The sequence below is a fragment of the Dermacentor andersoni genome, chromosome 6 (genome assembly GCF_023375885.2).
Source record: "Dermacentor andersoni chromosome 6, qqDerAnde1_hic_scaffold, whole genome shotgun sequence".
Taxonomy (NCBI): Eukaryota; Metazoa; Arthropoda; class Arachnida; order Ixodida; family Ixodidae; genus Dermacentor; species Dermacentor andersoni.
Genome location: NC_092819.1, coordinates 111,029,331 through 111,057,231, shown reverse-complemented (window position 1 = coordinate 111,057,231; position 27,901 = coordinate 111,029,331). Strand labels below are relative to the sequence as shown.

The 27,901-nt window shown below is 44.5% G+C and overlaps 1 protein-coding gene across 2 annotated transcripts in view; it reads right to left on the bottom strand.

Annotated features, from left to right (window-relative positions):
• Positions 1–1,611: 1,611 nt before the first annotated feature.
• LOC126522293 (thiol S-methyltransferase TMT1B-like) overlaps positions 1,612–27,901 on the bottom strand; it is a 46,945-nt gene continuing 20,655 nt past the window's right edge. For both annotated transcript variants that reach the window (XM_055066329.2, XM_050171016.3), the window contains 2 exons: positions 7,301–7,450; positions 1,612–1,933 (listed from right to left, as the gene is read on the bottom strand). In XM_055066329.2, the coding sequence (XP_054922304.1) occupies positions 1,700–1,933; positions 7,301–7,450 (384 nt within the window). In that variant the 3' untranslated portion in view covers positions 1,612–1,699. The remainder of the gene's footprint in view (positions 1,934–7,300; positions 7,451–27,901) is intronic.

Sequence of the window (27,901 nt, the reverse complement as noted above, 5' to 3'; positions counted from 1 at the left end):
GCCCACCATCCTTCAACAAATCTGCTGTTACCTGATCCTCCCAAGTTGCCTTCCCCCTTTGCAAAGCTCCAAAGGTTTTCTTTACTTCTTCCGGCGTTCTTTGTGGGATTTCAAATACCTCTACACTATTCACTCTTCCATTATCGTCGTGTGTGCCACTGGTAGTGTACTGATCTCTATAGAACTCCTCAGCCACTTGAACTATCTCATCCATATTAGTAATGATATTGCCGGCTTTGTCTCTTAACGCATACATCTGGTTCTTGCCTATCCTAGTTTCTTCTTCACTGCTTTTAAGCTTCCTCCGTTCCTGAGAGCATGTTCAATTCTATCCATATTATACTTCCTTATGTCAGCTGTCTTACGCTTGTTGATTAACTTGGAAAGTTCTGCCAGTTCTATTTTAGCTGTAGGGTTAAAGGCTTTCATACATTGGCGTTTCTTGATCAGATCTTTTGTCTCCTGCGATAGCTTGCTAGCATCCTGTCTAACGGAGTTTCATCGACTTCTATTGCACATTCCTTAATGCCCATAAAATTGTTGTTCATACCTTCAACACTAAGGTCCTCTTCCTGAGTTAAGGCCGAATACCTGTTCTGTAGCTTGATCCGGAATTCCTCTATTTTCCCTCTTACCGCTAACTCCTTCATCGGCTCCTTATGTACCAGTTTCTTCCGTTCCCTCCTGGAGTCTACGCTAATTCGACTTCTTAACATCCTATGGTCACTGCAGCGCATCTTGCCGAGAACGTCCACATCTTGTATAATGCCAGGGTTACCGGAGAGTAGAAAATCTATTTCATTTCTAGTCTCGCCATTCGGCCTCCTCCACGTCCACTTTCGGCTATCCCGCTTGCGGAAGAAGGTATTCATTATCCGCATATTATTATGTTCTGCAGACTCTACTAATAACTCTCCCCTGCTATTCCTCGAGCCTATGCCATATTCCCCCACTGACTTGTCTCCAGCCTGCTTCTTGCCTACCCTGGCATTGAGGTCGCCAGGGTAGTATAGTGTATTTTCTTTTGACTTTACCCATTGCCAATTCCACGTCTTCATTGAAGCTTTCGGCATCCTGGTCATCATGACTGGATGTAAGGGCGTAGACCTGTACGACCTTCATCTTGTACTTGTTAAGTTTCACAACAAGACCTGCCACCCTCTCGTTAATGCTATAGAAATCCTGCATGTTACCAGCTATATCCTTATCAATCAGGAATCCGACTCCTAGTTCTCGTCTCTCCGTTAAGCCCCGGTAGCACAGGACGTGCCCGCTTTGTAGCACTGTATATGCTTCTTTCGTCCTCATAACTTCACTGAGCCCTATTATATCCCATTTACTGCCCTCTAATTCCTCCAATAGCCCTGCTAGACTCGCCTCACTAGATAACGTTCTAACGTTAAACGTTTCCAGGTTCATATTCCAATGGCGGCCTGTCTGGAGCCAGGGATTCTTAGCACCCTCTGCTGCGTCGCAGGTCTGTCCGCCACCGTGGTCAGTTGATTCGCAGCTGCTGAGGACTGAGGGCGGGGGTTTGATTGTTGTTTTCATATAGGAGGTTGTGGCCAAGTACTGCACCAGGGTGGCAGTACTTGGTCCGTAAAAGTAAAATTGGTCCGTATTTCTTCCCAACGAAGAAATGTTTATTAGGAGAGCAGTATCAAGAAAAATTATGCAGAGCGGTCTTACATCGGCTTGTTTATGCTGTGGCAACACCATATATTTGGCGGCTTACCACAAACGGGATGTCCAGGTTTAATTCGTGCATTTCCAGGCTGGCAAATCCAGAACTTCTTATCAAATCTCCGCTATCACGATTCAAGTGGCATCCGCAGGCTACATTCTTGGCCAATGGGGTGAAGAAGTCTTCGAAAGATCTGGCCAGGCTGCCCTTGGGATGGCCCACGTGCTCACTAAAGAGGAGAAGTCCACCCTGCATAGTGTTACAGCAATGAGATGGAGCAAGTCTATTGCATAAATGGGAACAAATCTTAAGGAAAAAGTAACATCCCTACCCTATACTCCTATATTTTACATGGATCACACACATAGTTTATTATTTGCGGAGATTTTCATTTATTAAATAATTACTTGATATACTTGTTTTGAAGGGTATCAACAAGCCTGGTTTGCGGTACAGTAAGTTACGTTTTTAAATATGCAGTGATCTTGATTATATGTTGATCGGATTTTCTCTTCCATTTCCAATGATGAGCAAATTTTGCAGTCTGAAATTGGTAGAATTGCTTACTGTTTTGAAGAATGGCCCACGGAACTAGCCACAGCAAGCTATAAACGGATGTGCGTCTGTTGCCGAGGTGAGAGCGGACTTAACCTACGTATTCAATAGCTTCCGGGACTCAACATCGCCTTGATGTAACTATACCTATCAACGACCGTAATTCGAACGCATCATATCACACTTAAGTTAGCAACGCAAGCTGAATGTTAATAACAAACTTAGAAAACGGTTGTCCGGCAACAAACAGGAATATGCAGGCGCTGCTTGAGATTTCACACATATTAATTTGATTATGTACTATAGCTAGTGCAAAATAAATCTGTTTGCTTCGTTTTGTCCAGCGGGCTCGGTACACTGTAAAGCGATTTAAACCAGCAAGAGTCTTTATGTGTAGAATTCGCTGTATAAGTGACACTTGTGCAAGGGTGTGAGCCATAAACTGGAAGAACACTTATGGTTGCTAATGGGCTTAAAGTGTACACCTGTGAAAGCGTGGTGGAAGTGAGTGATGTTTAAGAATGCTTCAATAAAGCGGCAAGCGGAAACGAATGCTCCATATAAAACGTCCATGTGAATGCTTCACGTCCATGGGATTCACGTTCTTGAAACGAATAAATTATTCAAAAGCTATCGTATGCGCACCTCATCGGTAGCCAAGCTTAAAGGTCGCTTATGGTGAATGTCTTAAAATTTGAAGGTTCCTTCTCGAAAAAGTTTTTCTCCGCCTTCTAAAGGATTTGGTCGTACAACGATACTGTAACGTGCATTCAAAGAAGCAGTAACATTTAGTAACATAGTCACGTATAAAAGTTCATTAACATGTATACAGTTTCCCTCGATCAGCGAACCAATGACAGCGATGGTAAGCACGCGAGGTCCGTGGTGGTCTGCGTCGCACTTGGCTGCTGCAGCACGATGCGCGCTCGTGCTCAGTCTTCGCCCGTGTTCGAGCACGTGTTCAACCACGCAATGCGTAGGCATCCTCGCAAAAGTTGAAATCACGTGCACAATGAGAAAGCACGCCGAGAGACAACCGTCGAATTGCAGATGTCGAGCGAGTGACGTGCCTGGGAGCGAAGGCGCAACTGAGAGACCAGCAGTCGTATACGGTTCTGAAACTATCGCAAATATGCACCACTACCGCTCACCGCCAGGTGCACGGCTCGTTTACATAGGTGCGATTAAAGGCTGTTTGTAAGCCCTGCGGCTTTGCCAAGATTACATTGATAGTATACGCTAAGCATTTATAGGGAATTTGATCATTTAGCGCAAGTGAATTTTCGTTGCAGTTTGCCTTGAACCAGCCCTCGGGAGGCTGACAGCGTCACAGGTAGATGAGACGCGACGGTGGTTCTGTTTGAGGTGAAATTGCGTCGTTACCACATGGCATTTTCTTTTAGCGAACGCAAACGCGATGCCCGCCACACGCTCGCGCTGCCGAGCACGCGCGAGCACACGCACAAAAGAAACGAAAATACCGTGCAGACTGATCGTGCAGCTTTGTGCTTGATCGCCTTTCGCATTGTTTTTCTATCCTGGCACCAAAAGCGCATGCTGGGTGTGGTCCCAACCGCCTGCCAAACATGTTGCGCGGAGATGATGCGCAGACGGCAACGCTCTCTGGTGGCGCTCTCCGACTGCCCCACTTCCACCTCACAAAATGAAAATAGCACCATCTTGTGCGGGTGTCAAGAAACTAGCGTAATGATGGTTGCTTGATATGTGTGGAAGTGTGAAATATTTCCTTCGGAGGTCCGCATAAAGAGCTTTCTCTTTGACATAAAATTGATGGTCCGAAAACATGATGCCGAAGTAATTCAACGATGACATTTGTCATTCCCTTTTACAAAAGTTAACACTGCGCACTAACTAATCACCAAGCACCACCGTTTGTACATTTGTGTTGCAAGATCGTTGAACATATTTTACGCTTATCTAACCAGTTACAATTTTCTATATTCATATGAGCATTTGAATTGCAACATATCTCGAGGCTTTAAATTTAGAAGTATTACCCACGAATATAGAGATATTATGCTTAACTATATTTGAATCGTGTTTATGCATGTCTGAGATCTAAATTTGGCCTCCTAACTGACGAATGTTTCGTTTTTCGTTAATTGATTCTTCTTAAAGGTCGCGCCAACTTGTACTTTACGTAAGAGGTAGAAGAGAAAGTCTACTATGCTCTATCTTGTCAAAATCAGTAACGCCAGCGGTAAACTAAGAGATCGGTCTGCACTTCAGCGTTCGCATTAAAACCTTCCCTGGCAACTTTACCGTTATGCAGAAATTCCCAAGAGACTGGCAATGTGGAACACCTTATTTGATCCCTGTAGGTCGAAAAGATGAATACACTGGACAACTTGCAGACACCCTTTCCACGCGCGTCCGTGGAACAGGTATTTCCTTATTGGTCTGGGATTCCGTGCCTGGTCTCGCTCCTTCTGCTTGCATATATGGGGAACCAGGTGCTCGCTCAGACGTTGAATCAAAGTGCTCAACTGCCAGATCCGCGCACAAACGGCGCAGTTGCCGGCCCAGACATCCCGGATAAAAGCCTCCAGGAAACATCTTAAGGAACCTACCGGCGCTGTTTACAATACGCCAGAAACGCCTTTCCAAAGCCTATGAGCTTTCTTATGAGGTTAATGAGCCTTATAATTACCTGAACTATCAAGAAATTACATCCTTCCCTTTACCCTGCACCAATAATTCCATGCAATTAAAAAGCGTCTACCATGTGAACACTTATGTTCTCATATAAACCCATATGTCCATGTAAGGTTATGGTAGCTAACAAGGAAAGAAGAGATCTTACTTTTGAATGGATCGTAAGATCCTAGCACATGTGATCTAGCGCCCTTCCAAGATGCTCTGACATCTACCGTAATAAAGTTGGATAGAAAATTACTATACCGGCCTGCCTTTCATTTTTCTATTATTGTAGAAGAAACTTATCTAGCCACTCTGTGTAGTGTTAACCAACCACTCTGTTTTCGCCCTACCCGGCTATTAGGGAATGAAACCACTTTGTGAGGCATGTCGCATGGTTAAGAAATGACTGTAGTTTTCAATTCAAAGTAAATGATATCGTTTGCGTTTTTCTTCCATTAATATATAGAAACTCGATGGACATTTTTTGTGTTTATTCGATGGAAGTAATACTTGTTCGAGTCTTATACATTCCAGATTTGCTTTTTAGGCCACATATATATCATTGCAGTTTCCTTCGTAATTCTAAGGCATGGACATGAAACTCCAGAAACTCACTTTTAAGGTATTTGCATTAATTGGTATTGCATGCTTATATTTAAATTCATTCTAAGTTAGGCCGCATTGCAAGCCAAGCTAAAAAAACTGTTATGTTTCACTTCACTCGGATATAATGTGTATTATTTATTTTCTTTCATTTTACAAAGTAACATATTAATTGACTAGCGTCCTTTTACAAAGTAACATTAATTGACTAGCGTCGTGATATCCTCCACGCTCGTCCCCAAGGAAGTTATGAGAATTTCGAGCGCATGATAAACATATTGATAAGTGTGTCCTCCTTAGTCCCACGCAACCTACCAATTCGCTGACAATTTTGAAGTTACTCAATTGACCAAAGCTTCCAAAATGTCTCATCTTTCTTGATATATTACTGCTCTTTCTCGTTAGACTCGTAAAATAATCCTTCCATTTCGCTATGAATGTTCATCTGAGCAATTAGTACACTACAAAAAAGAATTAAGCGCAAGTTTTTTGTGATACATAAGTGTGTTTTGCATTTATTCAGCGTTCACAATTTCTACACAAGGCCATTTCTCTTTAGTGGTTCTTGAATTTTCTAACACAATATAATATACAGATGGAAGTTTTCCAAAAATGCTGCATATTATATATATATATATATATATATATATATATATATATATATATATATATATTGAATAGTGGACGCTGGGAAAGCACGTAAACAAAAGTCTTCTGATACCTACTACTGCCTGCATTAAAATTCCTTACAAAGGAGGATTCAAACGAGTCCCTCTTTATTCACATATTTATTATCTAACTAGAATGCCACGCGGGAACACGTCCCCTGTTGAATGTTTTTACCATGTGAAAGCACCATGCACTGTGTTCACTGGTGTTTACATTTAGCGCATTGTCAGGAGAGGTGAATTTTCACTCAACTAGAATACGGGTTAACTGCAATTTTTGTGCAGGGGAAAGTGCTGCGGGTGCTCAGTGTTTTTTTTTAAGGATTGCATGATCATTATGCGGACTTTAAAATATGACGATATTTTAGACATAGTTGCGTTTTACTGCCAATTATTGGTGGAGGGTTTAGCACTATGACTGTGTCGTTATAAACTTTCCATAATATCAGCCATATTTGACGGCTTACAATACTGCAGTGAATACAGAGGGAAGTAGCTTATTGGAAACTGCATCCACAGTCGGATGAGCTGGGTGGTGAAAGTCAAGGTTCAGCGGCTACCTTGGCGCATGTTAACGTGCGCCAGTGTTAAGCAAATGTTGCAGGTCGTATTCCTGATCATCCCACTATTGTGCCCGTCACGGCCAAGAGCAGTTAATTGGGATACTAAATGTCGATTATTAAGTAAAGTCTCCGAAATTCCTTTTTTTCTGTGGTTCTTCTACATGTTAAAATGAACTTTGGCATAGCATTAGCTCACGGTTATTAACTTACAGTTTTTGCCTGTGGCCGCCTGGTATGGCACTAAGAAACTGTTGGGGTGGAAATCAAGCTAGAGAAGCTTTGTCGTGCCAAAACTGACCCTCTTTCTACCACGAGAAAATATCAGGCTTTTAAATAGAGCCTTATGAAACAGTCACATATTTCATATGCTCTTCGGTATCCTTCATGATATGCGACCTAATATAAAGGAACGCATATACACAAATATAAACAGTGGGATTAGGATAAGCGTTGATATCGGTATTTTTAACAGGCATTAATTGCTAACAAAACTTTACAAAAATAAGAAGTGGACAAGACAGCTACACTTATGTTTTATTAGCCGAGTAAGGATCAAACACTGTCACCTTTCTCAGAACACGTTTGCACTCATCCAGAAGTTTGCGGCAGTCTTGCGCTGAGCAGAGTACGTAGGTCATCAGCACAGCATCAAAGAAGCCGTCCGGTATCATGTCCATGTTCTCACCATATCCACATATTGAACGTTCCAGCTGCACCTGCGTAGAGTTTTTTCCGTTAGCTCTCAGAATAGTTATAGGATTGCGTGAGTATGGTTTTTGTTTAAAATTTAGTTCAGAGGTTCCCATCAAGCTATAACAGTTGTAATAGTGAGCTGAATCAAAAAGCAGGTTCTGATTGAATAGTTGTCGCAGTTTTCGGAAAGATATGTACGCGTTAGATGCAGACTCATGTGGGCTCATTTACTCCTGAATAAGCAAAACACGTGCAACCGGCTAATTGCAAGGTTTGTTGCGAATTTGTCCTTGCGAATTTGTTGCGAATTTGTCCGCGCCCGTCATTTACGCGGGACCAAAATCAACGCTGCATCGACAAAAAAGAAGCTGTTTATTAAAACTTGCAGAAGGTAACTAATAACCAGCGCGGCGCCTTCGCACGCAAACAGGTGGCCCTCATCTCAGGCCCTTGTCATTAGCGTGCCGCGTCCTTACGCGCACAAGTCGTGCATATATTGGCGCTGTAGATCAATGCGCACCCCACGTGACAATGCTACAACACGTCTCAACCCAAGTATGCTGAAGCATTCCCTGCAGGTTTCTAGAAAATATGAATGAACGAGCACTACATACATAAGAATGTCTACTGAAAGCATAAGCAACCAAGTGACGGAACAGCGCACTGGCCGCGGCACAATTTTTATGGCAATATTGCCAACCTGCAAAGTGTGACGTAAAAAGAGGGTTACGGTGCTGCCCTCAGATCAGATATATTTTCACACTTAGGTTACAGGTGATGCTGAAGGCACGATGAGTATTTGTGAACACTTATTGGCAGTTTAACTCAGTTGGCTCGTTACATGTGAAAAAAAAGCACGTTGCCGTTAGCTTCAGTGCTATCTTTAGCTCCACGGGATTGCCAAGTCCAGTTTTTAAAAAAAATTGCAGCTCGGCTACACCAGCCCTTTCATATAGTGTTCCGCCAGCAAATGGTCTTGCCTTACGTATTTGACGACTGTCAATTGGGACAGCAGTTATTTACCACAAAATGCCTTTTTAAGGCACATAGAGTAACCAAAAAATAAAAATAAACAACTACCAAAATCTACAGAATGTATTATAACAGAAAATATACACTGAGGACTAATGAAATTTATAACCAAACTTCCTTACCGCGGACACTGCGCGGGCTGAGTACCGTATTAACAGAAAAAATAGTCACAAATGTGTTTGCCACTACGTGACTTTGAAATGTTCATTACCCATGGAAGAAGAGTACATTTCGACAGTACGAAAAAGAAGGCAAGAAAATGTTCTCCTTGACTGTTCGGTTTAACACCACGCAGTAAACACGCACCATTGGAGCCGGTCCAACTGAAGCTGGCTGAGCCGGCGAGAGCAATCGGTGCAACTGCACAAGGGACGCACAGCGTACATTGGGGACGAAAGCATTTCGTGACTCGACGTCCAGGTGACGGAGGAACGAATTACGTCGCTACTACTGACCGTCTCAACCTTCAGATCTCGAAGAGCTCTCGCTCGCCAGCGCCTCCTTCTCCCTCCTTCACCCCCACGTGCATCTCAAAGAGGAGTCCGAGTTCGGCGACGAATGCGCTCTTCAACTCGATTGCCGGAGCAGTAGCACTTAGCGTAGAAATTCCGAATACGAAAAATCGTGAAAGAGCAAAAAAAAAAGAACACTCTTGTTTGATAAAGCAATTATGCGTTTCGAGGTTCACGGTTACTGCAGCGATCATGTAAAATATTGCTGCTTGTTTCATTGCGAAATTTAGCTTGGTATAAAGCCTGGAATCCGGCTCATCTGTAGCGGTAGTACACATGAAAACAATGTACACGGGGGCCATCAGGTTATATATGTGCTGTTTGCTGTAGTTTGCTTTAAGTAGAAGCCTTCGGGAGACCTTGAGAAAAATCACTTGTGCTAGAAAATGAGGGGCGGCGGCTTCTCATACTAACCTTCTCTGGCCGATAAGAGAGAATATATAGTGTCCTTCTTGTTGACTCTATAGCTGTGACTCCTTTGTGTACTACTGTGTTATTTTTCCTGGTAATTTGGCATCCTATCTCTTGTCCTGGTAGATTATTCCTTAGCACCATATAAAAAAAAACATTAGGTGGTGCTTGCCGCAGACTTGAGTGCCGCATAGTCACGCTCTGGTACCCACAGAGGCAGCTTTGTGATCTTTACGCAATGTTTGATTTGCTGAATTGTGCTCGCACTAATGCGTCGCATGTCTTTTAGTAGTTTCGTTTTCCACGCCCTTATTTCCCGCTTACACAAAAATGAGGTCACCGACGAGTAGGCAAAGATAGATCACAATGATACCACAGACGTGCCCATGCAGTTTATGGGTATGTGTCACTCGGCGTGACCTACTGTACACCCAGAGGCCCGCCACTACCTGCCCACTTGTAGGGAGCGAAGTCCTCTTTAATGCCGCCATTTGCCCGTCTGTTTCATCACGTGATAGACAACGCGCGGCGAGAGAGAGAGAGAGCGTACCGGGTGTGCCGCGGCGTGCGGGAACAGTTTCTTGAACCGTGCAAGAGAAGAGCACCTGCCTCTGAGGTGAAGTAAAGTTGTGGCCGGCAGGCTAAGCTCTCAGAGCTGCAGACCGCGTACACAAGGCCCAAGCCTGCGCGCGTCTGCCTCACGCAACCACGACACGGAAGCCCAGTATTTATGAGACTTAGATGTTCGAATCGACACTCCGCAGATGAGCCCATGTGTCAAATGGCTTTCAGAACTTCCATCGGTACTTTAATTTATTGTTTTGATCGCTCATTTTAGGGAATTATTGCCTAGTATTTTGTTTCACGTTCTGTGATGACAATGTGCGCTGCATATAGGGGTGGTGCAGGTATATATATATTGTTACAAAGGGTCTCTGCAAGTAAATACGCGGAAAGCGTGAGTGGAGAAAGAGGAGGACGACGTTCCTCCTACAATTTCGAGGGTTATTTGTGCCTTGGAGATCAATAAAGCGGCCCCTTAATTCTCTTCGGTAACCGTAACAGATTGGTGGAAGTGTGGGGTAACACGAAGACGAACCCAACGACGGAAACTACTCCCTAGACTTCGCCCCAGCCGCCGCCTTGCCGGGATCCCGCCTTCGCCGATCGAAGTGATGTCCAAAGTCCAGACCACTGATGCGGTGGGGGCAACTCCTACCGGTTCCTTGCCGTACTATCGAGTGCCGCCGTACTTCGGCGGGACCTGAGGAGAAGGCATCAATAGTGGCTCGAGAACTACAATCGGGTGAGCAGAAGCAACGGCTGGGACTCGGCCATGCAGCTCAGTCATGTTGTGTTTTCGGTAACATCACTCTCATGTGGCATGAAAACCACGAGGACATGTTCGCAACTTGGGATCGTTTTGTTGAGGAAGTGCACAAGTGCTTCGGCGATTCTAACGCGAAGAAAAATGAGCGGAGCAGACATTGGCTTAGAGGGCACAGCTTCCAGGGGAGACATGTACCAGATATATAGAAGTTTTGAAGTTGTGCAAGATAGTGAATCCCAGGATGCCTGACGAGGACAAGGTTGGACACGTTCTTAAGGGGATAACTGAAGACGTGTACAATTTCCCGATTTGCAAAGAGAACCTGAACTCAGTGTTGGAGGTAATGCTGCACTGTCGCACATTTGAAACACTGAAGATGCAACAGATAGCTCCGAAATTTAGCCGTCTCTCGAACGTCTAACAGCGGCCAGTGTCGATACAATGCCGCCTACTGACCTCTCGTCGAGAATACGGCAGATTGTGAGAGAAGAATTGCTTCGATGTCAATAAATCTCTCATTGCCCCGGTGGCTTTCAGGACGGCTATGCAACTGGAAGAGAAGACACGCGAACGCCGGCGCTCCGGCCCCATGGCAGCCATCAATTGATGCAGCAGATGTCGTCCATGAATGCCCAGGAACATTGCAATCTGGGCAGTCATATCGACCACCCTCCAATTAGGAACGCCGTTTTCGGTCGTCGCGTTTCTCTCAACGAACATCGGCTGGCTACCGTCCCAATGAAGAGTGATGCTACCCTTCAATTCCTTCTGAAAGGACTGCTTACTCCGAGCTGCCGCAGGTGTCTCTACCCCTTTCGGTGTTTTACAGCTCTGGCGTCGCGGGTCACATCTCGCGTTTTCGCAACTACCGCCCTTCATAGCAGCGAGAGCCCCTACCAGCGCATGTCTTCCCAATCTTCCGACTGCCCGTTCTCTACGCCATGGCTACCACGCACACCTCCCGGTTTACGTTACCCCTCGCCACCCTCTGATCGAAGCTTAACGCCACCACGAGCTCCCCGTGCTCCACGATTCCCATCGCCGCGGCGACTCACGCAGTCACCTCGGCCGGAACACTAGTCGGTGCGGCCAATGGGGGTGAGGCCGCAAAATACCACGCACTATCAACAGATATACCTCTATCAGTGCTTAGCTCAAGAACAAGGAAGGAAGGAAAAAGCGAAGAAGGAAAGGCAGGGAGGTTAACCAGTTTAGCTTAACCGGTTTGCTACCCTACACATGGGAGCGAGATGGGCGGATTAAAGATGGGGAGAAGAGAGAGATAGCACATAACAGCACACACATCGTCCGCTCAAGAACAAAGTTGATGTACCTGTTGATGACCTACCTTGCGGATGCATGCGCGACAATATCTGGCATGAGTGTCAATTTTAAGAAGCTTACGGAACTGAAAGTGATGTTTTCCTTAACCCATTAGGGACCGGTTTCTTTCTTTTTTTGCTATCTTGAAATAAATCTAATATATTAACTTACCTTTATACTAATAATTCACATGCAAAAAATTATTACTCTTGCCTAATTACTTTTTGAAATATAGCCCGTGACCATATGGTTACACTGGGCCCTTACGCTACAGCAAAATACACGAAGTGAAAAACATTTATTTCAAGCCATGAAACATCACAAAAAACATACATAGTGAACAGTGGAGCACTTATTTAGTGTGACATGGTTTAAATCATGGAATACACATGCCGTCGTCATACTTTGTGCATTGTGTGTGCACTGCACTGTTGCAATTATCTCATGCACACCTCCACCTCTTGCCATTAGGTATTGGTGCAACAAAGAGGGCCACTTGGTCATACCGTGTACCAGTCAGCACACACCAGTCTTTGGGATTCTGTGTTGACCAGGTCCTCTATGCTTACTGTCCTATCGCATCAGGTAGCTTTGTGCAATTTGCCTGCGGAATTTCACCTGCGTGACGTTGAACCCTGTACTACGAATTAGCGCCCAAACGTTGCTGATAGATACACCACAAAGTCAAGTGAAAATCGGCCACCACCACTTTCTGCCACGAATTACAATCCTGTGGGCGCCTACATTTGCATCCATCTGGTCCGTACCTCCCATGAAACTTGTACTGAGCAACAGTGTTTTTAGCGGGCCACCTTGATTTGCATGTTCTGAACACGAGAGTAGCTGTCTGCAGATGACATTGGCGCTACGCCGTGAATGGTGCTTACGATCGTTACTACAGAATTGTCCATCCAGCGGACAACAATCATCCCATTGTCGCTCAGCACGGGCTCTTCGTGCCCGCTACGTTGGCGCTTGACGAATTGTGGTCGAGAGATAGGGCACTCTTTGGGAACACGGTTCTGCTTCCCTGTGCCCGTGCCTTCATAGCCCTGTGCCTTGAAATGTCTGAGTAGCGGCATGCCTGTGAATAAATTATCAAAATAGAAAAAGGAAGGAAGGTCGTGCGTCTCTGCTGCGAGTTCATCCCCCATTTGAAGAAGTGGCGCCGTTGCTTTTTCGAAGTCCTTTTCATATTTTTCAGTGTTCCGGGATCCCCTGCTTGCCTTGGTACACATTGAAGTTTACAAGGTATCCGTTCTTGGCATTTAGGCAACATACTTTATGCCCGAAGCGGATAGGCTTTCCGCGTATAAACTGTTTACAGCCATGACGACCATAATATTAAATCATACTTTCGTCATAGCTCAGGTGACGCACAGGTTGAAAGTGCTCCAGAAATCTTCCTTTCAATAGTGCCATCAATGGACGCAACTTTGCCAACTTGTCACTAAGCGTTAGGCTTGCATTTCGCACAGTGCAGGAATCGCATTATCTGTATGAAGCGATTTCTTCGCATAGCATTGTAAGCCATCGTGTTGCGCATATCCAAGCCGCTGTCCCAATAGCACTTTTTCCCTGGCAAGCGGTTATAGCCGGACAAAACGAGCACTCCAAGAAAACCTAATTCTTCTTTGGTAACCTCCGGATCGGGCGTATTGAAAAATAACGCATACTTTCTTGTTCGTTTGAGTAGCAGCTCCACGACGGCTTCGTCAAAAAAAAAATTTCGAACAACTCAACAGGTGAAAAGTTCCTGTAAGCAGCAAAGTTTGGGTAGGGAAATATGTCAAGGCTTCTCTAGAGATCACCGTTCGTCCACTTAGAAGCAGTGGATAATTTCGCAGGAATGGCCGCATCAACTGCAGCAGAAGAAACCTCTCATGTTCCGTCACCTTGCCTGCCGGGGTCGTCATCGTCCTAGTCGGATACACCAATGCGGCGTCCGTCAGGGAAAACAGTTTCAGCGCCGGCTCATAGCTGCCGCCCGATTAGATTGTCAATGAGCCCGCCTGAGTCTTCATCGGCCGACTCTTCATCCGAATAGGTGCAAGCCTCTTGCGGGTCGATATAAATCACTAACACGTCGTCATCGTCTTCTTCGAGTATCTTCGCTATTTATTCCGACATCAACCTATTCAGACAATAAAATAAGAAATAACCACTGTGGGAACGCGCCAGCAGCCGTGCAAGAGATGAGAGTGCAGTTTAAAAAAAATAAAAGTTAGGTAGCCTAAAGGCCCAGCGTGACCATATGGCAACGCGCAAGATAACACGCTCGTTCATGGATAAATCAAACATTAATCTTTCACAAATGCTCATCGAAGGTCACATATTCAAAGAGCAATATGGAGATAAGGATATCTGACTATTGCTTAAACAAGTAGTGAAAAAAAAAAAACGCATTACCCCTTGGAGTGATGCATGGCAACGCTACTCGCACAGCAACACTTATTCCAGCCTTTGTGAGGGGCTCCAACGAAACGACTGACACCTGCTGCCACTTGATATCCATAAAGCGAACTCTCATTTGTCTAACGGCATGTCAAAGGCGAGTTTGGTGCCGTTTTGTTATTCTTAATTAATTTAAATCCACTGTGCAGACTAACGTGACCATATGGTCACGCTGGTCTTTAATGGGTTAAGCCGTGGTGCGATATTCCGCGGTGTGAGCGCTGATGCATTGTGTCCTGTGGGAGTCTGTACTGCGGACGTGTCTTTGTGTGGCAAGGTGTTTACCACAGAACACGCGGTTATTACACGATCCACACATGACGTTATTTTGGGAATCAATTTCTTGCGGGAGTGTGGGGCAACTGTTGACGGTAGAAGTGGGCACCTTTCAGTGCGGGGTAGTTTCCCAGCTGCGCTCTTGGATTATTCATCACGGGATGAATGCATCTTTGTCGTCACCGACAACGCGGTCGTTCCTGCATTTTCTGCTGTGTGCGTTCCAGGAACCTCTTCTAGTAACGACCTTGCCATGTTTGATGACACGCTGGAACCGATTCAATTGACTTATGTGAAAAAAACGTTTAGATCCCCATTGTCTGGTGTCTGTAGTCGAAGGACGTGCAAGTGTGTGGATCATTAACAGTTCAATAGAGGCTGCAGTGTTGCCTCGTGGCATGAAACTCGCTGTATTCGAACCCGAATCCTCTACTACGCTGGTTGCACTTGCTGCTGCTACAGGCGAGAATGAACATCTAGATCCTCAAGGTTCAGAAGATTCGCAACTTCTAGAAATGATCAGCAAGCCACTTAGTCAAAGCGAACGTCATAGACTCCTGGGCGTTCTCTCCAAGAACTCGAATGTGTTCGACTTTTGGAAAAGCAGCAAAATGCCTCTAATTCCAGCGTCTCAAATACGTCATCGGATAAACACTCCTTCGGCACATCCCATACGGCCGAAACCTTAGAGTGGCGCCGTCAGAGCATAGCATGATCAACGAACAAGTGCAAGAAATGCTAGGAAAGGGAGTAATTCAAGAGTCAGCAAGTCCCTGGGCCGCTCCCGTCACTCTTGTGAAGAAGAAAGACGGTGCATGGAGATTCTGCGTGGATTACCGCCGAGTGAATTTTGTTAGAAAGAAAAACGCCTATTCGATGTCCCGTATTGATGACCTCATCGACTGTCCACATTCCGCTTCCTACTTTTCTTGCGTGGACCTGAGAGTAGGTTATTGGCAAAGTCTGATGCACCCGGCTGACAAAAAAAAAAGATGGCATTCGTTATGCCTGACGGGTTGTACGAATTCAACGTCATGCCGTTCGGTTTGTGCAATGCACCGGCGACATTTAAAAGATTCATGGATACTATTCTGCGTGGTTCGAAATGGCAGATTTGTATGTGCTACCTTGATGATGTAATCTCTAGGCGCACACTTCAGCAGCACAACGCTCGTCTCGCTATTGTACTCGACTGTATCGAAAAGGCTGGTCTTGAGCTGGATTTCAAAAAATGCCATTTTGGCGAGCGCCAAACTATGGTGTTAGGACATCTCGTCGATAAGGATGGCATTAGACCCGACCAACCGAAGACGGCAGCCGTTAAATCATTCGAGCAACCTAAATCTGTCAAACAGCTTCGCGGGCTCTCCTCGTATTTCCGTTGGTTCATACCCGGTTTCGCGGATGTTCACCCGTTAACGAATCTTGTGAGCAAGAACACTCCGTTTGATTGGACCCCTGAGGGTGAAGCTGCTTTTCGCCAACTGAAATTTCTGGTAACTTTACAGCCAATCCTCCGGCACTTCGATCCTTCGTCGCCAACAAAGATTCATACAGACGCAAGTGGTTTCGGCATCGGTACCGTCCTCGTTCAGCGCTCTAGGAACAACGAACATGGCGTCGCGTACGCACGCCGTTCCTTAAGCAAGCGTGCACGGAACTACACTGTGACGGAACAAGAATGCCTAGCAGTAGTATCAGCCGTGTTGTGGTTTCCCTCGTACGTCTATGGTCGCCCGTTCACCATCGTCGCAGATCACCATTCTCTGTGCTGGCTGGTCACCCTCCGTGACCCGTCCGGTCGCCTCCCGCGATGGGTCCTTCGTCTACAGGCATATGTGTTAACTATTTCGTACAGGAGTGGCCGTCGATACGCTGACGCTGATTGCCTTTCTAGGAGGCCACAACATACGACGGATTGTGAAGCCGAGAACTTTGATCATCTTATCGCTTCCCTTTCGCTGATTTTCCCGATGCCTTGACATTCATCACAGAGCAGGGCGAAGACCGAAGCTTGGAGGCTTCTTTCTCTGTCACACAAGGGCCACTTCAGGTCGCTTCAGGTCGATTTTGCGTCCGAACTGGTCTTCTTAACAGGAGAAATTTCTCATCGACACGCGCCCACTTTCTACTGGTGGTTCCGGAGTCTCTGTACACATCTGTTCTGCACGTTACACACGATCACCCGACCTCAGGTCTCTTAGGGATCGCGTGAACACTTATGCTATGTTCAGACTACGTGCGCTACGTACGGATCGTTCGCACGGAACGTAAGCATAAACGCAAAAAGCGCAACTACTTTGTTCACACTACTGCTGCATTTAGCGGAAAGTACGCAACAATCGCAACCAGCCTGGGCGTAAATGTTGGAGTACCCGCTACTTTTACGACAGGCACAGATACGACTGTTACGACGCCGCCAATGCACGAAGCAGTTTCGGTTTGCATCTTCCGGTCACGGAGCTTCCGGCCTCCCCATATTCCGCGTTTTCATCCGGTGACCGCCTTCCCAGCAATCCGGCGTTGCAACGCTGTTCCTTGCTGCTTGCTGCCGACGCCATCCGGGTTTTCCCGGGTTCGCGCCGAACGCGCGCGGTGTCCCTGAGTGCAGTGCGGTTTTCTGGTCTCATTGTGTTGTGTACATTGCCCGTGCCTAGTGATGATGCTAAGTGCGGAAGCTTCTTCGCTGTGCAGCGATGAATTACTAATTGAAGAAGTGCGACAGAGGCCGATACTATATGACCAGCGCCTGAAAACTTTGGGTTTGAAGAGCCTCGATCTGCGCTAACAGCCGCTTGCTGATCGCGCCATGTTGACAAATGCGAAACGCGGCTGTCCCAGAACGGTGATTGGCCAGTCGTAAAAAAAGTATCTTATCGAAAGGCTCAATGTGAACATAGGCGGTTGCTAGCTGCGTAAACAGTCGTTCCAGCAGTTGCGTAAATTGCAATAAATACGCCACTTATAGCGGATGCGACTGTAGTCTGAACGCGGCATTAGTCGTACAAAAGAAAGATTCTACTGGCCTCAAATGCGCAAATGCGCATTTTGTGCTGAAGCGGTCCTGGTTGTTTTTTCCAAAAAAAAACTAAAGCCCGCGAAATACCCGAAATACAAAATAGATACACACTCGCGCGCCGCTATTCAAGCGCCTACAAGCAACCATTGAAAGATATACGGCTGCATTCTCTTATCGCCGCATCGAAAAAGGCTCCGCAACGCTTATCAATGCGTCAGCGGCGTGTTCTTTTGATGCCGCGACCATCACATAGCGTGAAGCCCTGTATCGAGCTCCCGCCGCTAGTAAAGCCGTGTATCCGTGGGTATTCGCTTGGGAGCGCTTGAGTAGCGGCGCGCGAGCGCTTATCTATTTCGTATTTTGGATGTTTCGCGCGCTTTTGATTTTTCTCAGAAAAACCAACGAGGCAAAGCTGAGCACTAAACAAATGCTTGATTCGGAGGTTATTTGAGGCGTCCAACAACTTTGTGATTTATATGTTTGCGATTCACGCAATAATTAAAAAGTTCAACATTAAAAGTAATTAATTAATACTTCGCGATGAAAAAAATTCTGGCCGTAAGTACATACGACTACGGCTACTATGCAATCGGTACGATTTCTCTAGAACTCTCGGGTATCTTTAAAACCTTGGCCCAAGTTAGCTGGGACACCCTATATATATGATGATATGTGGTGTTTTATGGCGCAAGGGCTGCTCATGGCCAAAGAGCGCCAACCCTATATATATATATATATGGCTGGTGTAACTTTCTTGCATTTCGTATCTTGTAAATCCTCACTTGGTGGGCGTTCTTGTGGGCGTCGTGCTATATTGCTGTTTCCTCACCCCTCGCCTTTAGAGAAGTTCTTGTCGTTTTATGTGTTCTGGTTTTTATGATCTCTCGCATAATTTTCCTTTATTTAAACTTGGAAGTTGTTTTTTCTGTCACCTCTCGTGTTATGCCTCTCGTCCACGGCTGATCTTTACCTACCTTCAAAACAATAGTTTCTTTGTTCTTTACCAACATGGGTTTAGAGCTGGTCACTCATGCGTAAGTCAGTTAGTGGAATTTACCCATGACATATTCACATCATTTGACAAAGGTTTACAAACAGACTGCATACTATTAGATTTCCAGAAAGCGTTTGACAAAGTGTTCCATGTTCTCTTACTTCATAAGCTTTCACTTCTTGGTTTACTAGAAAAAATCCTTTATTGGCTCAAAAACTAGTTGACAAGTCGTTTACAAAGAGTCGTAAATAATGGCACAGAATTAGAATACGCATGCGTATCTTGTGGCGTTCCGCAGGGTTCCGTCTTAGGTCCTCTTTTATTTCTTATATATATAAATGGCAGTGCCACAGGAATCACCTCGAAAATTCGGCTGTACGCAGACGATTGCGTCCTTTACAGAGAAATTAATAATGATTCGGACCGAGTAGTATTAGAGACAGACCTAAATAAAATTTCTTCATGGTGTGACAAGTGGCTTATGTCCCTCAACATCTCAAAATGTAAGCATATTTATTTCACCCGCAAGCGGCAACCAATCCGTACACAGTATTACTTGAACGGCTCCCCTTTATCAGAAACAAATGAAGCTAAATACTTAGGTGTCACATTTTCCGCCGATCTGACGTGGAATCGCCACATTCAAAGCATCACTTTAAAAGCAGGGCGAGTACTTAATTTTATTAAACGGAACTGTAGGCACGCGCCACTAGATGCCAAGAGAACACTTTACCTAAGCAACGTTCGCCCGATTCTCGACTACGCGTCTGCTGTGTGGGACCCGCATACACAAATTCTTGTCAATAGCTTAGAAGCGATACAGAAACGTGCGGCCCGTTTCATAACTGGCATTTACTCATTTCCAAGCAGCATCACAGAAATAAAAGGGCACATATGTTTGGAAGATCTTTCACTACGCCGTGTTGTTTCCCGCCTCTCTTCGAGATACCGTCTTCAAACGCACACCACTAAACAAAGAGACTTATCTACAGCCCCCAACATACATATCCAGACGCCGCGACCGCTTACTTAAGATAAAAAAAAATATGCGCGCGCACAACAACATACCAAAACTCCTTTTTCCCCGTACAATACACGAATGGAACCTCCGGCTCCTGAACTAACTGAAGTTGATTCTGATGTCACATTCCCCACTGCTCTCTAAGCATATGTTCGTAGATAAAAATGCACTCGCCATTTGAAACTTTCTTTCATGTTTATGTTTTGCAATGTTAGCCAGCGTGCTGTGTTAATGAGTGTATCTTGTTACCTGGGCGAAACCTGTTTTTAGTGCTGTCTCATGTGCTACCTCAGAATGTAACACATGTATGATTAGTATTGTACCCACGGTCTGAAGTGTTTAACCTTTTTAAGAGTGTGCAATCTTGTATTATATATTGATTATCTGTCCTCCCTACTGTAATGCCCAATGGGCGAAGTAGGTATGTAAATAAATAAATAAATAAAAATCTGCTATCGGCAATAATGACGGTGAGCAATCAAACTATATGTAAATGCTCGAATGGTAGCTCCATTCGTCACGGCTTCATCTCCGTTCCTAGAGTGCAATGACATACCGTCTTCATTTTGACATCCTCACTAGCTTCATGGACTCTCTTCAGATATTCAAGTGAAGTTACCGCCCACCATAACCATACGCAATACAAACTTGTCGCGCAAGTCACAAGTAGACGTAGCGTTCGCTCGGCGCTACCTACAGTTTACCGTGCATGTAAGTAAAAGTGCAATACACTCCAGTCTACAGAACAGGTGAAAGGCATCTGCATGAGATATGCTCTGGACTGACAATAATTGGCACAGCGTTTGTTCAAGCTGATCGATGAACCTTATTATGAAATGGTACTATTAGTGCTTTGGCCTGGCTGTATTTATCGGCGTGATGTACCAAAAGGTCTGATCAAAATCTTGCTATAGAAACGTCTGGATTTAAGACTGCGAAACCGTCTTCAGTGTTCAAGTTCAATCACAGCGCTTTTCATATGCATTATGAACGCTTGCTTCTATATCTCTCTTTAGCGCCATTTCATTTCTCCAATGGCGAGTATCAGGTCTTCAAATTAATTGAGCCCGACCTCCCAGCTTTCCTATCACAGTAAATGTATCTATGTTTGCATCATTTCCAACTGTCTTTTATTTTTTCGCAGAGACTGTGCCAGGGGCACTTCGGTAGCACGGATCTTCCTGCTTTTTTCAGCTCTGAGAAGACATCTGTAGCCTTTATAATGGAAAAATGTGCGCTAGCGGAACCGGCGCACAAGAAAAAAGACGCCGGAACGAGCGCATCGCGTTCTCAATCCTATCCTACTGCTGGTCTTATCTTTGCGTCCAGTGAAGCACCTTTTTCAACTGCGATACCCTGCCAACTGGTCCAGTTGGCCATTAATTCACTTTCCGGAAATCTGCGGAAAACATTCTGGAATCATTGTCAAGCGTGCCACGCTTTGGTCGGGATCTATCAGCAATAGCGCGAGACTTCGACGCATCTGCCCGACAACGGCGTCGTTCAGCCCCTCCTCGACTGTAAAACTCTCCTAACGTATAGGAGAGAGTGAGGGAGAGATATTAGTTACGTGGAAAAAGGAGGCGATATTTCAGTTTATATGTACGTAGAGTGATTCTGCTCCTATAAGGACGATGAGAAAGCGACAAAAGAGACGTACTGTATTGACCTGGCGGGCCCCCAGAGTGATCGCAACAGCCCGGTTGCCTCCTGGTGCTCTAGGGGAGGCCTATGCACAATGCTATGGCGACGCTTTGCGAAGCGCAACTTCACGCAAGAGGCAGCAGGCAGGCCGAGATGGCAGAGCGAGGACTTCAGCGTCGACCGCTGTACAATGAACGCGACAAAGGAGCACAAAAATGTCTCAGTGTCTCGAGGCACTCCATGCTGAGAGGGTCGAGGAGGTTTCTCCGGCCTTGCCAATCTTTCCAACAGCAGTATACCAACAACCCACACGAAGGCCTAGAAGGCGAGATCACTCTTTCCTTATTAACACTCTCCCAGGGAGGTGTCAGCGAGGGTTCTGACAGGGTGAAGGTACGTTGCGACGAGATGCCGCCGCTGAACATGCCTGCTGAAGTTGAAGGCGACGACGGCAGTGTTGACAAGCCTTCGTTTTTTCAATGTCGGGAACAGCACCTCGCCGTTGGCGCTTTCACAAAAGTCAATCACGGCATACGGCTTTACCAATAGTAAGTCCTTCCCTATTTTAAAGATGTTCTGCTCTAGAGCACGGGTCCCTAAACTACAGATACAGCCTTAGAAAGCCTCACAATTAAAATCCGGACGGCACCAATTCATCCGACGAAGCATGACCCACCAATGGACTCTTTTTCCCCGCAAAGCCACCACAGCTCCTCCTCCTAAAAGCGAGGCTGCTGCGGAAAATGTTGTCCTATTACCCATAGCTTTAGAAGTTGACTTCACTTGCAGCTATAGGATTGCACAGCAACATTCTCCCGTGTGAGACAGCATCAGCAAATCAGGAGCCATATGCGACCATCGCGTGAAGAGCGCGTGATGCTCCGAGTGACCGGTCCAAGACAGCACGCCAGAAGACATGCCGAAGCTTTCTCCACTTCGCCCAGGCGTGCTAGGCTCAATAGCTTTCGTCAGCTTTGCACATACGGAAGTACATAATGTAAATAGTAGTACATAGTCTAAGGTCATCTCTATGGTGCACGCCATGCTTGGTATGGTATCATTGGAGGATATCGCGAAAGAACAAGAAAAGCCTCTGTCCACGTACAGCTTATGGTGGGACAAACTGCAATCTGCCACAATTGATGCACTTCGCAACTGAAATGGGGGCGGGGGAGTTGACAACTTCATCTGATAGAGAGAGCGATAACTGAGAAGCGAAAAGCAAAGCGCTTAACCATAAGAATGATATCCTGTTTGCTGACAGAATGGTAAAAAAAATCACGCAGAGAGAAAGAGAAAGGGATGAAAAACTCGCAGTGTAACCCGAAAGTCGAAACAGCTCTTGCGGTAACAAATTAGTAGACAGCGATAATAAGTAAGGATAATAGTTTTATGGGCCGTATTCACTTGTAAACACTCGCGTGCTAAGAAAATTACCAAGCATGTTATCAGCGCGCACCGGCGAACATGAACACATCCCACTCGATAACCACGGACACTCGCTCTCATACCCTCTCGTGAGGAAGCGCAGCAGCAGCAAAGAGCGAAATGGCCTTCGTGCCGTCTATAGCTTCAACGCCAACGGAGCTGCGAGAACACAGCAAACGCAAAGCTACGAGCCGTCAGCCCACCTAGCTGCGCCATAGGCAGGCGCTCTTCAAGTGAAACGGCCGCCCCCCTACCTCACCTCCCCTAGGTTCCTTGCGCGCGACGAAAGACGGTGCCCTTCTTCCGCACTCTCCTCTGTTGCGAACGCGAGATTGAGCCGCGATTGTTCGCTCACTCTGGCAAGCTTTCACTCTCTTACACGGCATACGGCGCGAAGTGACGGTCTTGTGACCCTTGAAAATTATACGGAACATCACGCTGACGAAGACGACGGCAGAAATACGCTTGGAATGTCCATACAATTGCTGTGACAAGAAAAAAACAGTAACACACACAAAGGAACGTGCATATATCCCGAGTTAGAAAAGCATGTTCAGACTTAGAAAAGGAATCGTAGGGCAAATAATAAAGGCTACCGAAGTTGACGAATTCTCAAAGCCAATAATTTCGCATTGCATGATTCACGAGCAGGCCTTCTTTGGTAAATACGTGGGTAGCACAAAGAAAGCTATTCAATTTTACCCTAATTGTTACCCTTTAAACAGTTCCTTAAGAAAAAGCAATATGCCCACTCGCACGTATACATTTTTGGCATTACGTCGCTTTTGAAGCAAGATTTTAGTAGAATCTAAAATAGGATGTTACGTAGGTTAATTTATTCAACGACGTCTGAGTTATCTGTATAAGATGTCTTCAGCCTTGCCGTCAAGTTCACTGAAATAATAAAGTGAATATATCAGTACAGAAAGACAAATTGCCTCCAACCAACGTCTCAGTAATGGCATGCCATCTCTTTGCATTAATATAGATTTTCTTTAGTGCTTTCTGTGGAATTTGGCTGTTGTCACGTAGTCCCCCATTTGCACTTACGTTGATTATGAAAACATGGGAATATGCGAAGTTAAATTTATAAATATTTCCTTCCCCGATGAACTTGTTTTATGAAAGTTCTATTCCTTATTCCTTTATTGGAGTGATTATTATTGTTAATTTACTTAATCTCTTGCTTGTGCTTTAATATGTTGCAAGTTTTTTCCATTCTTGATTGGTGGTATCCTGAGAGCCCAAAGTCAAATTTTTTACGTTGTCTTTTCAGTGGTCATCATCGTTCAATGTCGAAAATCTAAAGCCTTTATAGTTAGGTTACACTATCTCTCCCCGCTTATGCCTATTCTTGTCTCTGTCCAAACTCATGAACGTCATGTATATCTTGAGGTTCCGTCGCACTCTAGAAGGCCTTTAATTGTACCTTTAATCAGACTTGGCAGTGGTGACCACGCTGCTTGGCGCTCAGCTAAAGGTTACTGCTTGTTCTTACTACAGGTTTGTGCCCATTGTACATATACATTGGCATTTATATTCATACAGTGTCGTCGCCACTTCCAAGTTTGAGTGTGTTTTTGCTTGTTTCGGGCATCAATTGCTGTATGTTAGGATTGCCGATATGGGTAAGGAACTCGCAAAGCTGAAGGAAGAGATAAGAGCTGAATTGCTCAAAGAAATTAAACAAGAATTCAAAGCTTTCAAAGATGCATCAGAACGTGACCTAAGGAACTAGATCCGGAAGGTGCGCAATGAGCAACGCCAAATGAGTAAGAGTATTGACTTTTTGCATTAGTCAATCGAGGAAATGAGAGAAAAGCTTGATTCTGAGCTCTCAAACAATGCAAGTCAGGCAAAGGAAAATGACGAACTGCGCGCTAAATGTGCTGCTCTGGAAAAGAAAACAGGTAAACTTGAAAGGTGACTCACGCATTCGGAGCAGTACTCACGAAACGCTACAGGGCGTTGTAAAAAATGAAAATGAGGACCTTTCTACTATTTTGTCTGATATAGGAACTGCAATTCATGAGCCAATCAGTTCATCTGACGTTGAGTGTTGTCACCGTGTTCCAACACGCAACCCGGATAAAACAAACATTGTCGTTCAGTTTGAATCTAGAGCTAAACGTGATGCCACCTTGAAGAAAGCAAAGAAGACAAGAATCACGAACAGAGACCTACGATTGGAATCTACATGCCCCGTTTCGGTGAACGAACATTTGTGCCCAGCGCTAAACAGGCTGCTTGGTATGGCAGTGAAAAGGAAATATGAGCATAAATGGAAATCGGTTTGGACCAGCAAGGGAAACATCTATGCAAGGAAAAGTGATACCTCTGATGCTGTGCAAATATCGGAAGAACGTTCTTGCTAGGATTACGTCTGCTGTTTCTGACGTGACTGGGAACGCTCACTAAAAAAATGCCATGGAATATCACGATTTTATCTCACCGCATCGTTTACAATTGCAATCTAACTCTAGCATGTCCGTTCTACACTTGAATGCTCGATCTGCAGTCAACAAACAAGAAATTATTAGTATTTTTTAAAATCTGTTTTCTTGCAAGTTCGATATCATTATGCTAACCGAAACATGGTATCATGACAGCAGTGCTCGGCTCTACCTTGATGGCTATGTTGATTGCATTCTAAATCGAACTAATGGGCGAGGAGGGGATGAAGCAATATATGTCTCGTCGGGATGGAACTGTGAAGAAGTATCAGAATTTTGTAAAACAACAAACGACTATGAAATTTTAACGTTTAAACATTACTTCGATATAATTTAGTTCGTATATCGCCCGCCAAATGGAAATATTTTTGGCTTTCTAAATTTCTTGGAAAATTTACTGGAATATGCATCTGCTAACGAATTTCGACTTCTCTGCGGGGGAGACACTAACATAAATTTTCTGGAAGATACTGTTGCTACACTGGATTTTGCTAATAGACTTAGCTGTGCGGGATTTGTAAACCTAATTAGCACACCAACTCGTGTTACGTTGTCGTCGTCTACATGTCTTGACATTCTTATTACGAATATTGACACTGTCGTAGAGCATACTGGAACAGTAACGACGGACGTCAGTGATCATTGTCCTGCGTTTATGACATATCGTGTAAATGTGAGAAAAAGTTGTTCAGAGTCAAATGTGTTTACTATACAAGATATGACTGAAAGAACTATGGATCTTTTTAAACGCACAGTTTGCAATTATGACTGGTCTTTCCTATATGAAATAAGGGATGTAAATGTCGCGTATTCCAAGTTTATTTCAGCGTTTGTAGAAATCTACAGCACACATTTTTCTTTCAAAAAGAATAAGCAATCCAAAAAGGTAAGAAAACCCTGGATTACACAGGAACTTTTAAAATGATAACACACAAAGATAAACTGTACCATAGATTTCTTACCACGCACTCGACTGAAACGCTGATATTGTTTAAAAAGCAGAGAAACAAACTAAATACGGAACTTAGACGCACTAACAATGCTTATCATGAGAATCTGTTTGCAAACGCCACTGGCAAACATCCTGAAACCTTGTGGAGCATTATCATTAAGGTTCTTGGCAGCGAAAAGCATTCTACCTCACCAGGCAAGATAATCTATATTAACAATGAAATTTCAGGTTTAGCACTCGCAAACAATTTCACTAAGTACTTTGCAAGTATAACCGTGCCACAGCAAACCCGGCTTGATACGTCATCGTTTCTTTCCGTTTCTAACAGCTTATTTTTCAATCCCACTAGTGAATTTGAAGTATTTAGCACTATCATTAACCTTCAAAATAGTAAAGCTCTTGACACTGAAGAAACCTATAAAGCATGTTTTAGAATACATCACTCCCGCCTTAACGCATATATTTAATCTAGCTTTACAGTCTGGGGTGTTTCCAGAAAAGATGAAAATGAGTAGGGTAACTGTAGTTTTTAAAGGAGGCAACAGAAACGACGCGTCAAATTACAGCCCCATTTCACTCATTCCAGTATTTTCCAAAGGATTACAAAAGATTATTTTTTCGCGCTTATCAAACTTTCTCGACAGACAGAACATTTTATCTAGTGCTCTGTTCGGCTTTCGTAAAGGCAGGTCAACAGAAACTGCTTTGCTCACACTCAAGGAACATGTACTAAAAACATAGAAAGAAATCTCTTCACATTGGCACTATTCATTGATCTCAGTAAGGCATTCGATTCCATAAATCATGAAATTTTGCTATGGAAATTATCACAGACTGGCATAAGAGGTATTCCTTGAACATTATTTGAGTCTTACCTTACTAATCGAAAACAATCAGTATGCATAAAACACGTGAAGTCAAAGTTTTGTTCCTTTACGAAATGGCGTGCCACAAGGCAGCGTACTAGGTCCTACGCTTTTTAACCTCTACATTAACGACAATACTACAATTTATCGTGTATGCCGATGACACTAATCTTCTCATTTCTGGTCCGAGTTCACAAGAATTAATGGAAAAATGTAGCTATCTACTCACTAAGCTATCTGATTGGTCAGGCGCTAATTGCCTAAAAATAAACCCATGAAAATTAAAGTAATCTTATTTCGCGCAAAAGATAAAGTTAATACTAGTAATCAAACTTTAATGTGTGCTGGTAAAGAACTGCAAATTGTGGATGAGCATAAAATATTAGGCGCCATTTTTTCTTCGCACCTTACATGGTATAAACATATTGAAAATATCTGAACAACAATGTCTGCTATCACTGGCGCTCTGTCTCGATGTCGGCATCTTCTTCCCACCACAGCAAAACTGAACATTTATTATGCCTTATTTCTTCCCATTTAAATTACTGTAGCTTAGTGTGGGCGACTACAGGAAAGACAAATATGATGAAAATCCTTTCTATGGCAAAGAAAATGATTCGGTACATTCCCAACATGGGTTATCTGGAGACTACGCGGCCAGCGTTCTGAAAGCAAAAAATTATAAAAATAGAATATTTCTACACTTTTCGCCTCCTAAATTAATTTTATTTCTCAAATACTGCCTTCAAAATTTTCGTA